Here is a 12,298-nt window from a genome sequence, read left to right as displayed (position 1 = left end):
TGTGCAGAGTGCAACCTGCTCTACACTATTCCTAATGGTTTAGAGTCAGGTGTGATCACAATAGCTGTTACTTATTTATTTATCTTTGAGACAGTCTTGTTCTGTTGCCCAGGCTGGAGTGCAGTGGTGCAATCTCGGCTCACTGCAACCTCTGCATCCTGAGTTCGAATGATTCTCCTGCATCAGCCTCCCAAATTACAGGCGTGCACCACCATGCCCAGCTAATTTTTTGTGTTTCTGGTAGAGACAGGGTTTCACCATGTTGGCCAGGCTGGTCTCAAACTCCTGACCTCAAGTGATCCACCCACCTCGGCCTCCCAAAGTGCTGGAACTAAGGCTTAAGCCACTGCACCTGGTCAACAATGGCTATTTGAATCAGGCTGTATTTGAGGTGCTGATTGGAGATATCAGAAGGCATTCTATTTAATTTAGCCCTATTCTCAGAATTCTTAGTGTCTCTTATTATTTCACATGACCAGTTGAAAATATGTTAATGGAACGCCTACCACATGCCCCATTGCAGCAGATGGTGGGCAATGGCAATGAAAAAACCACACATAATTCCTCCATTCATAGAGCTTACGCTTAATCTGTTTTACTTATAATGATTTCCTTACCTATCTGCCCTATGTAGTTCTCATTGCTCTCTTGCTCTAGAAACATGAAGAAAAAAAGCAACTGCCTTTCACCAAACCTGTGCATGGACACACACACACACACACAGACACACACACACACATACACACACGCTGCTTACAGGATATCCGCTCAGTAGCTCTGTCTAGCTAGAAGGACTCTCATCTGTCCCCTAACCTCACCTCCCCAGCATCACCCTCCAGATGAGGACAGCTTTGTACTGTAGAAAGTCAGGAAGCTCTGTGTTAGAAAAACAAGGCAAGGAACTGACAGTTGAGTCTTCCAAACAAAGCTTTGATTTACTTGGACAAAGAGAGAAGTTGTTTCTGCCCTTTTTCTAGTTTTAGCTTTTTTTCCCCCTTGGTTTTCTTAAGTATCTGAGAAAAATAAGAACAGATACACGAATGGAGAGGATGTTAAAATCTCCACATCAAAGATCTTTACTTTTTTTTTTTTTTTATTTGCATCAGTTGCTAAATCCTGTTGGTTAGCAAAGCCCTTGCTGTGTAAGTGGGATGTGGAAGGCACAAGGTCTTGCCCGCTAGCACTTGGAGCCCTGTGATAGTGAGGTCAGTCCGCCGCTGAGCCTCAGTTCATCCCAAATGGCCCTTTCTGGTCTTGAATGGTGGTGAAACAGTGCTGCCCACCTCTCCCCTGCCCAATACCTCCTGCTGTCCTGGCTTTTCTTTAAAAGCGCTTTGTAGCTCCAGCTTCCATCCTTGGCCCGTCCTTCCCACTCATTCTGTGGCTGATTCCTTGCAAGTAGTTCTCTCTCTAGCAAGAGGTGAGTGAGATAGAGTAGCAGAGAAACAATTGCTTCTAAGTGCTTTGTTTGTTACCTAGTGAATTTCTCCTCCTACACAATAAGGTGCACTTTTAAACCAATGAAAGTGTGAGACCCTTCCATGGTTATCTGAATCCGCTGTATTTCATGCAGGTTACTCTGTAAATCCCAGATCCCCCTCCTCCCCAGAGAGGTGGGATCACTGTCCCACCTCTCTTAAGAATTTGTTAATCTGGGTTTATTTATATTTCTAGTTTATTTATCTTCCAATTTTATTTTCTCCCTTTTCAGAAACCTATCTAATGGTAAGTAGGGTTGCATGGGTAGATATGCTATATATGCTTCATCCTGTTGGCTGTGAAATCAAAGTCTTTCACAGTTATCAACATCAAGATCTTATCGCCTATCTATGCTATGAAGATCTGTTCATTTTACTTGAAATTCTTTTAGGGGTTATCTTTCCAGCTTACAAACAAGATGCAAATCGAAATTCGAACTTAAGGTGTCTGGACTCCATGTTTTTGAATCTCTCCGTGACCTTTAGACTTGAAAATTGTCCATCCGGCTAAATGGTCCATTTTGTCTGGGCCTGAAATGTATAATAATTTCTCACGTTTATAATATCATTATAGAGTTTCATTATTCTAAAAATGACTTTTCTAGTAGCCAACAATGCAACTTCTCCCTTCACCCACAAGATTATGCAGACAATAGAGATTTACTTTGCAATAACACATGAAGAACTTCCCTTCTTACTGATGCAGCCGGTTTAAGCCAGGAAATAATATATCTGGGTATTACTTGGTAAGATGAGAGGTATGGGGGAGGGAGTGGGTAGCGTTTGGAGTGATGAGTCCTTGTTTTAGAAGTTCCTCTCCCTGGGCAACTGCATTTCTGGATGGTGACATTTCTCTCGGGGACGATGAAGGGAAATGTAATTAAGTTTAGTAGGAACTCCGCATGTTCTATAGTGAGGCTCAATATAAAAGTACAGGGGTAAGTAATTAAGGGTAACGAAAGAGTTCGTTTCTTAGCAAAGATGGGAGCTGCCTTTCTCAGACACTGTGGGAAGAATGCTCTTGTTTTGTACATCAATTTCTTAAAACTTGTTCTCCTCCAACACACACATTCACGTCAAGTTAATATACAACAAACTCCCAGGAAACATCTGTCATTTTCTTTTATGTAAATATAAGTCCTTTAGTGCATCCATCTAGTTAGCCACAGATAGATGTTTTCCTGCTGCCATGATGTTTTAAAAAAATTTCTTAGCAAAGAAGGTACTCTAAGCCAGTGGATCCTAGAAAGAAAACAGTCAAACAAGATTCTAAACATCACCAGTTTTTCACAGCAAGTAACTAATAGTTGTAATGAAAAGGATATAAGTTTTGTGTAAGGGCTGAGAGAAATATTTTCTTTATTGTCAACAGTCTTCTATTTTGCTCTATTTCCATGTTCAGGAGAGGAGCTTAGAAATGCCTTTTCTTGTTTCAGACACTCAAGTGAAAACTATTTTTTTGTCTCTTTAAAAAAATATTTTGCCTATTTCACTTTTAGATGCTTTTTTGGGGGAGAATCAACTTATACAATTATGAACTAAGGTATAAGCTAAAAATTGTTATTATGGTGTTTTTAAAAGTGAACCATGAAATGTGTTGTGTTTTGCCTGGTCAATTTTAAAAAATGAACTTTTAAATACTTATTTTAGTTAATAATACATAAAACGTATTCTTGTCAGACAAAGAAAAAGATTTCCTATATCCTCACCTCACTTTCTAATTCAACTACTCTCCCTAGGGCTAACCACTTTTTTTTTTTTTGCTTTCATTTGCATTTATTTAATGCTGAATCGATGCTTATGCCGTGAGTTTTTGTTTCTTCAGTTTCTTATGGGACACTTTTTTTTTTTTTTTTTTTTTTCCATGCAGCCACCTCTTGTGGTTTAGGACCAATTTCTTCCTTTCCAGCGAGGATCATCTCCATGTGGCAGAGGGAGCTCATATATAAATTCATCCGACCATGAGCTCTGAAAGTACAGTGGCCCATCTTGGGTGTTTCATTCACCTGGATGTGCTTAGTGACCAGAGAATTTACATCTAAACGCTTGAATTCAGCATCACTCTCTGCACTTTTAAACATGTGCAGGAAAAATGCAGCATTCTTGTTGGGCCACCAGCCCTGTGTCCAGCCCCACTGTTTGGCCTGTGCACACCTACCAACTACACCCTTGGAAGGATGGAATGGTACACATTGTTTCCGTAAAGTGACATCTTTCAGATAACTTGGTGGCTTTTCATATGTGCATACCTTTGATAGCCTAGGGAATTTCACAGGTGTTCTTAAAGTGAACACAAAGATTTGAACCTCTTGGTTTGCATGGTTTTATGGGGTTTTCTGGGTCAGGTGAATAGCAAACCATTTTCACAGATCACCTCAGGCCACTTAGGGGAAGAAGAGGGTTACCCTCCTCTTTTGTTTTTTTTGAGACAGAGTCTCACTCTGTCACCCAGGTTGGAGTGCAGTGGTGCAATCTCAGCTCACTGCTACCTCTGCCTCCTGGGTTCAAGCAATTCTCCTGCCTCAGCCTCCCGAGTAGCTGGGATTATAGGCGCGTGCCACCACGCCTGGCTAATTTTTGTATTTTTGGTAAAGACAGGGTTTCACCATGTTGGTCAGGCTGGTCTCTAACTCCTGACCTCATGATCCACCCGCCTCGGCCTCCCAAAGTGCTGGGATTACAGGTGTGAGCCACTGTGCCCGGCCATCACTTTAAACAGTAAGATCATATTCTTCCTGACACTTTTCTGTGCATACCAATTCATGCACATACAAAAACATATCATTTTTGAAGTACAGTGGATCAGGCTAAACATACTGTTCTATGCTTGATCTTCTCAATTAAGAGTATATTAGGGTTTTCCATTTTATACAAATTTCCATTACAAATTTGGAAATTTGTAATTTCAAAGGCACAATTATAGAAGATGTATTTGTTCATAATTTGTTCATATATTTTCCAGGTCATTACAACCACCCCCCACCCCCATCTTAGTCCTCTCATTAGCTTCATTGTAACAGGAAATTGATAGAATCAGTGTTGATAGAATAAATAATTTATTTATCCATTTTCTTATTAATGTTTTTTCTTTTTGCCATTACAAGCCTTGTTGGCCGTGAACATTCTGCCACATTTGTTTGTGTATATGTGAACATTCTGCCACATTTGTTTGTGTATATGAAAGTGTGTTTCTATAGGATTGATATTTATGATTGGAATTGTTGGGTGAACGGGATGGATTTTTAAATTTTTAATATTATCATCAAATTGCCTGCTCAGAATTGGCTGTATCAGTTTTCATGTTTAATTCAACAAAAGGTGACAATGCTTCTTTTTCTGTTTCCTGCTAAATACTTGAAATCAATAATATTTTTAAGTTTTTTCCAATCCAGTGGTGAAAATATTTTCCTGTGTTTGAGTGTGCGTTTCTCAGAATACTACTGAGGCTGAGAAATTTTTTTTCGCATATTTTCTAGCTATTCGATTTTTCCTGTAAATTTCTGTTCCTTTATTTTGCCTATTATCCTATTGAGACTTGATGCACATTTTTCGGTTCCTGTTGCCTATCTGGGCTCTTTATTGGTCCAATTTTAAGTGGCTACTAAGGAGTTTGTGATTATTATGGTGCTGAAGGTGATTTCTTAACAAAGGCTGGAGCTCATCTTTGTTCTTTAGAAACTCCTATTTTTTTTATTATTTTTTATTTTTCTTGAGATGGAGTTTCACTCTTGCTGCCTAGGCTGGAGTGCAGTGGCGTGATCTCAGCTCATTGCAGACTCCACCTCCCAGGTACAAGTGATTCTCCTGCCTCAGACTCCTGAGTAGCTGGGATAACAGGCTTCCACCACCACACCTGGCTAATTTTGTATTTTTTTAAGTAGTGACGGGGTTTCTCCATGTTGGTCAGGCTGGTCTTGAACTTCCGACCTCAGGTGATCCACCCGCCTTGGCCTCCCGAAGTGCTGGGAGGCATGAACCACTGCTCCCAGCATTGAATTTATTATATATTTTCTATTAAAAAATAACAGGTACAACAAGACCATGGCAGGTTGAGGGTTGCGTAAGGATTCCTAATTATCTGACAGTTATACAGGTGGGAAGGTGCAATATTTATGGCTTAGTGCAAGTATAGTATGCTGAATTGTTCATGGCTTGTTCATTGCCCATGCGAGACTGGAAGACATCAAAAGCATAGATTAATTGATAAATGCATAGCACGGATTTTCACTGTCCCAAAATAGGTACAGAAATAAGCAAGATCTTCCCAATAAGTAGAAGATTATATAGTTAGGAGTGTATGTCATAGACACACTTTGTGCCCCATCTTTTAAAAACTTGTGTTTCAAGATACATTCCTGAGTAAACCCTTGAGAAGGAATTATAGCGGTCTGCAGTGATAAGCCAAGTGTGAGTTTCTGTCTCATTCTATTTTTGTTACTGATGTTTAATTGGAATTCATTCCCAGTAAAATGGTAAATAGGACATTTTCAATTTTTACCTTACATAACATTCTTCAAGGAATTAAAATTTGTTCTAGTTTAAAAATACCTGTTAAATTCTAGCCAGATTTTTTTTTACTGATTGACATAAAAATATTCCTGGATTAAATGGATGATCTTTTCCTAATTTTTTTCTAAAATAAACCAACATTATTAAGAGTAACACCCAATAATTTTAATAGCCAACTTACTAAATCCAGTGATAAAGGATTTGATGGTTGCTAAAAATTTCAAATGCAGAATTACAGAAGATGTGTTTGTTCATATATCTGGAATACCTAATTTAGCTGCCCTCATGAACCAACTGAGTTATGGGCCACCTCACGTCTTACCTTACAAAAGATACCTTAAGTATGGAAAGTATTGTGAAACCAGAGGCCTTAGGTTTCGATGGCACAAACTTATGCTATTTCTGGAAATGTGCAGACTGATGGTAGAATCATGACCTGATTTCATAACAAACTCTGGGCGAAGGTGAATGGGTGGGGGGCTGATCTCTTTGGTCAACATTTGCTTTCTATTTGAATTTTAGGTGGTTAAATAAACTTGGATTGGCTGTAATCCATCAGGAATCCACTACAAAGGATGAAGGTATGTTCTATTTTAAATTTCTGAAAATTTAGCAAGAATATTAGAACAGGTTGAAACAGGGTGAAAAACAATGTCAAGTTCTATGTATAGTCTGATCCTGAGGAAACATGCTTTGGCATTTAAAATGATCTGAAAATATGTGGAGACAGACATATTCACACAGACTCACCAACATGGAATAGAGCTTCCCATGCTGGCTATGAATGCTTTTCACACTTCACCCACACTCCGGCAGCTGTGGGCTTCATGACATCTCAAGCAGTCACCGATGCAAATGTTTAATTGTTCCACTTGTGGAATCCTTACTCATAGACATGATCTAGTCATGATCTGGTCAGTTAACTTTCAACCCACTATTTCCTCCCTGATATTTTAATATTTCCACCAGGTGTGTGCTGAGACTAATTATCCTAAGATTGTACCAGGAACCTGAAGGTCATGTTGGGACACAGGCCATATTTTTAGCTCAGTCAGTAGCTTTCAGGGTTCAAAAGCTACAGGAGTCTAATTCTTAATGATGCGATTACACCTTAGTGTTGAGAAGAGGGAGGATTTAGCTGCCAGGGCCACTGAACTCATAGTCTTTCTGAAATGCCCAGACCATAAAAGGGCTTGGAAATTGGAAGCAGGGAGTTATATCATCTGATAACAAAATCATAAAATCTTAGAGTTAGTTAGAAATGGAAAAGTGGCAACTTGATTTGAAACAATAAAGGGGTACAGTACAATACCATGAAATCGGTGGTGTCCTAACCATCTTCTTGGTCCTCTTTTCCATAAAATAAGCACCCATTGTCTATTTATAGATTGTGAGTTAGTACAAAACTACACACAAAACTTCTCCTTGTCCTGGTATGTAAGGCCTTCTATGACATGGCCTCCACCACCTTCTAGCTTCATTTTCTGCCATATCTTGTAGGGGTCTCCACCTACTTGGCCCAGCCTGCTCCCTCAGCCTGGGACTCCCCTTCACAATTTGTGCACCATTGATAGTTTAGTGATCCTGCCAGTTTCAATTCATTATGATTCCTACGGTCAAAATTAATCACCACTGATTTTGTGCTCTCTTAGTATTGTGACTCACACCTCTTTTGAGGAATTATTTTATTTTCCCCAAGCTACTGTTTGTCTTCTTCCTGCATATTGGATGCTCTTTGAGGTCAGGAGCCCCGAACTGGCCATTTGTTTCTGCCTCTTATGTAATTCCTTTGCACCAGGTAGTTACCAGGTAGTTCATTAGATACGAACTTTCTGAATTGGACTGAAATTGCAATAGCCAGATGGAGATAAACCTCTGCTCATGCATTATGGAATAAGCGATGACAGCGTTAAAACATTAAGCATTTTCATTTTTGTTATAGAATGTTACAGTGAAAGTGAACAGGAAGATCCTGAAATAGCTGCGGAGACACCACCCCCTCCTCACGCTTCCCAGACTCAGTCTTTGGTATGTACCGACATAAGTAGTCTGTTGGTCATCAATCAGACGTGTGGATGTCATTTCTTCCAATTGGGTAGGAAGTAGCTTGACCAATAAATTTTTAGAATGGGCTAAATTAAGATACCTGCCAACGAGCAAGTGCAATTTTCAGGGTGCTGATTTTGAGCCTTCTCCATAGCAACCCACTGGTATGGTAAACTTGGTATATTTGTGTGTGACCCAAAGATGCACGGTACTCAGAGGATTCATGAGGATGCATAGGGCTTCTAGGTGACAGGCCAGTGCTTGCAAAGACTTCTTTGACAGTGTTTATTTATGTTCTGCTTTTTCTCAGGAAGAATTTAAATGCCTTGCCTATGTGCATGTACTATAACAATGCAAAATGAACTTAGGATGAAAAGACAGCAGAAAGAAAAAAGGAGAGCCAGAAAGAGAGCAGGAAGTCGGGAGTGGGGTTAGTGCATTAAAAGAGCACATGGAGTGATTTGTGTATTCACTAGAGAGGAATTCAAATTTGATTCTAAGCTTTGGAAGCACCAAATGTAAGTTCACATTATTAATTAATGTGAAGTCTACGGAGAGTTGCTTCATATTTGGATGCTCTTAGCATTACAGTAATGGCCCCAAGGAAGTGTCATACAATGATCATTGGGGAAGTTGATTTTTGGTTTTTATACCTACCATGTACCAGGATGTATGTAGGTGCTTTAAATGTATAAACTTTTAATTCTCCAGGCAACCCTGAGAAGTAGTATGATTTAATTTGCACTTTATTTAATGCATTGCATTTAATGAGGCCAAGCACCTTCTCATGTTTGTTAGCCATTAGAACTTTCTCTTTTGTGAAGTGTCTAAGTCTTTCCTACATTTTTAGCTGCTTCCTCCTCCTCCCTTTTTCTTTATGAATGATAGGATTTCTTAATTAATTATTCTGTGTATTAGTCCTTTGTCAGCTATAGGTTGGTGCAAAATAATTCTGGTTTTTGCCATGAAAAATAATGCAAAAAACACAATCACTTTTGCACCAACCTATTAAAAGTGAGCAAATGTCACTTTTAATCTTTTTTAAACTGTTCCACAATTTCTCTTTGTAAACACATGTTCTTGATTTTAATATGTAAGATTTATCCATCACTTTCATTGTGGTGAGTGCCTTTTTTTCCCCCTGGTTTCAAAAATTGTTTCCTATCCTAGGTCATGAGGAAGTAGATATTCCTGTCTTCATTTCATGGTTAAGGAAACTGAGGTTCAGAGATGTTGAATGGCATGCTCAAGTGTCCAGTGAGTGCCTGAGATGGGAATCCCAGTCTGTTTAGCTTTATAGGACATGCTCTTTCTTTCTTTCTTTTTTTTTCTTTTTGTTTTTTTTGAGATGGAGTCTCGCTGTGTCGCCCAGCCTGGAGTGCAGTGGCACAATCTCGGCTCACTGCAAGCTCTGCCTTCCAAGTTCACACCATTCTCCTGCTTCAGCCTCCCGAGTAGCTGGGACTACATGTGCTCGCCACCTCGCCGGGCTAATTTTTTGTATTTTTAGTAGAGATGGGGTTTCACCGTGTTAGCCAGGATGGTCTCGATCTCCTGAACTCATGATCTGCCCACCTCAGCCTCCCAAAGTGCTGGGATTACAAGCATGAGCTACCGCACCCGGCCAGGACATGCTCTTTCTACTGAACCATGACACCTGTCCATCATAGACCCAAATAATGGCAGGTTCTGACAGGTTACAGTAGCTCATTCACTTACCAGACCCTTTTTGCCAGAATTTCTGTTCAGTGTGATAGTTTTTATCTCTATTGTGTTTTGCAAGTTCCTGGATTTAAGGTATTATATCGATTATTTAAATAATGACCTCTACTGTTTTTTCGCACTGTCAGTGGAGAATTGTGGTCAGTTTTCTAATTTATTTGGCTAGCAGCCAAGAAAAGACATAAATATTTGTTGAATGTTTATTAAAATATCTATTAAATATGATTAGCCAAAATTAAGCAAGATTAAATAAAATTAAACTTTGAATATGGTAAAATTTAGAACAATTTTTGAGCTACATTTATCATATTATTCTTTCTTAATATATTTATAGCTTCTCCCTAGTGTAATCCTTCTCCTTTTTAAAAATCAATTTTGGAGTTTAGAAAAAGCCTTTATTTTCTTTATATCATTCAAACTTAATGATATCTTCAGACCTTACAATGTTTCCCAGCTTTTGACAACTTTCTGATTAGATTACCCTTTAATGCTTCTAAAGACATTATCAACTTTGTATTGAATAGGTCTTCAAAAAATGTTCCTTGTTGTTGATTTAAGAGAGGATTGTGTTTTTTTGCTAATTTCTCTCTGTCTCTGTCTTTGTCTCTGTGTCTGCTTCTGTGTCTCTCTCCTATTTTAACCTGTAACATACAAATGTTTAGTTGTTCTCCCTCCATTTTTTCCTCAAGTTCATTCTCCCTCACACTGTGCCCACCAATATACCTCTTTTATGATTATTTAGTTGTAAAATACTGGCATTTTTAGTTTTATAATGGCAAACTAGTATCTCAGGTTACTTTGCTAAGAGCATTGTCAGGCATCTAGAACTCACTCTGGTGAAATAAAAGCAATCGAGTAGCCATATCATGGAGGGCCTTCTAGAACTCTCCCTGGTGAAATAAAAGCAACCAAATTGCCTTCTTAGACGATGGGTCATGGCTCAATTGCATTATATAATGACAGTCTAACCTGATGCACAGTAGAAGTTCAGGGAATACTTGATTTAAAATAAATAAATGAAGGGATACTCATGAGGCCAGTAAGTTAGGTCACTGAACTCAGAAGTATCTTTAAATTTTTTGAATCATCAATCAAAGGTTATTTTTTAGAAGTTCTAAGTTGAGCATTTTTTGGCAGTCCGTTAATGCTAACATTTTCTAAAGAAATATATTGGAAATCATCAGATAAATGTTGAACAGTTAGCTTTTTTTTTCCTCTTAGAAACAGAATGTGTTCCTCCTGATCACATATTTCCCAGACAGATTTTGTTTTTGTTTTCTCTTGTTTCTGAAAAACAGACATGGAAGGCACTTGGTTAAACTAACATTTAGGCTTTTTATTTAAGCAGATGAAATTTAAAAAATATATAGTAACTTTTTTTTTTTTTTTTTTTGGAGACACAGTCTCAGTCTGTTACACAGGCTGGAGTGCAGTGGCGTGATCACAACTTAAGGCAGCCTCACCCCTGGCTCAGGTCATCCTCCCACCTCGGCTTCCCGAGTAGCTGGGACTATAGGTGTGCACCACCACACCTGGTGAATTTTTTGTGGAGATGGGGTTTTGCCATGTTCCCTAGGCTGGTCTGTGGTTCCTGAGCTCAAGCGATCCACTTACCTTGGCCTCCCAAAGCACTAGGATTACAAGCGTAAGCCACTGCACTCAGTCATAACTTTTATGCAGGCTAGTGTTTGGCCCAATACGGTATAGGCTAGCGATGACTTAGATATACAAGCCTAGGGGCAAAAATTTTTTTTTCCCAAGTTTTTGGTTAAAACTTTATTTTGGGTGATGAACTTCCATTTTGTGATAATGAACTCAACAGTATAAAATAATACTATTTTGGAAAATTCAAAAAAATTTAAAATCTTGAAAATATTTAACTCAGTGTCCAATCATTCTAATTGCTGTAGAGTCAAGATAAACAATGAAACCAGTTTGGACTTCTGCTTCTAATGGGCTGAATGACATTTCATGAGATAATAAAGAACATGTCAGGAAATCTTCCCTGAGTGAAGAAGAGGCTTTTATGTTATGTTCCTTCTTCTTCAGAAGGTTTCAGAGGGTTGATAGTGGAAAGAACATCCATTTATTCTCAAAGAAGTTGCAAGTGGGCAGCTTTTAACAGGCTTACTGAAAAGGCTCCAAATAGATCTGAGTCTTTTAGTTTCACTCTGGAAGACAATTTTCAGAAATCATTATCTGTGATTCCTTTAGTTTGACAAAAGAGCAAAAAAGGAACCAACTTTCTATTTCAAATCTGATAATTTTATAAGCTACAAAGTGAGTTAAGAGCTATAAAAGTCACTAAAAATCTACTGCAGGTATTTTTCCTTCAAGTTTAATTTTAAAAAAGCATCATGAGATAACCTGGTCTATGCTTCTGGGCATATTCATTCATTCAACAAGTATGTATTGAGAGCCAGCGTTCTAAATACTTGGAGCACATCAGTGAATAAAGTGGACCGTGATCCATGTTCATCATGGAGCCAAACTTCTAGTTGAGGGAGACTTCCAAAAAATAACATTTGGTTGATGATTCAAAA

At 38.6% G+C, this 12,298-nt stretch overlaps 1 protein-coding gene across 8 annotated transcripts in view; it reads left to right on the top strand.

The window, feature by feature from the left end:
* Positions 1 to 12,298, top strand: part of IPCEF1 (interaction protein for cytohesin exchange factors 1) — a 207,317-nt gene that overhangs the window by 140,094 nt on the left and 54,925 nt on the right. For all 8 annotated transcript variants that reach the window (XM_055267777.2, XM_063632873.1, XM_063632863.1 and 5 more), the window contains 2 exons: positions 6,510 to 6,568; positions 7,930 to 8,015. In XM_055267777.2, the coding sequence (XP_055123752.1) occupies positions 6,510 to 6,568; positions 7,930 to 8,015 (145 nt within the window). The remainder of the gene's footprint in view (positions 1 to 6,509; positions 6,569 to 7,929; positions 8,016 to 12,298) is intronic.

Source organism: Symphalangus syndactylus, chromosome 2, assembly GCF_028878055.3.
Source record: "Symphalangus syndactylus isolate Jambi chromosome 2, NHGRI_mSymSyn1-v2.1_pri, whole genome shotgun sequence".
In the NCBI taxonomy this organism is placed as follows: domain Eukaryota; kingdom Metazoa; phylum Chordata; class Mammalia; order Primates; family Hylobatidae; genus Symphalangus; species Symphalangus syndactylus.
The sequence above is the reverse complement of the archived record's forward strand: the minus strand, read 5'-3'. Positions and strand labels throughout refer to the sequence as shown.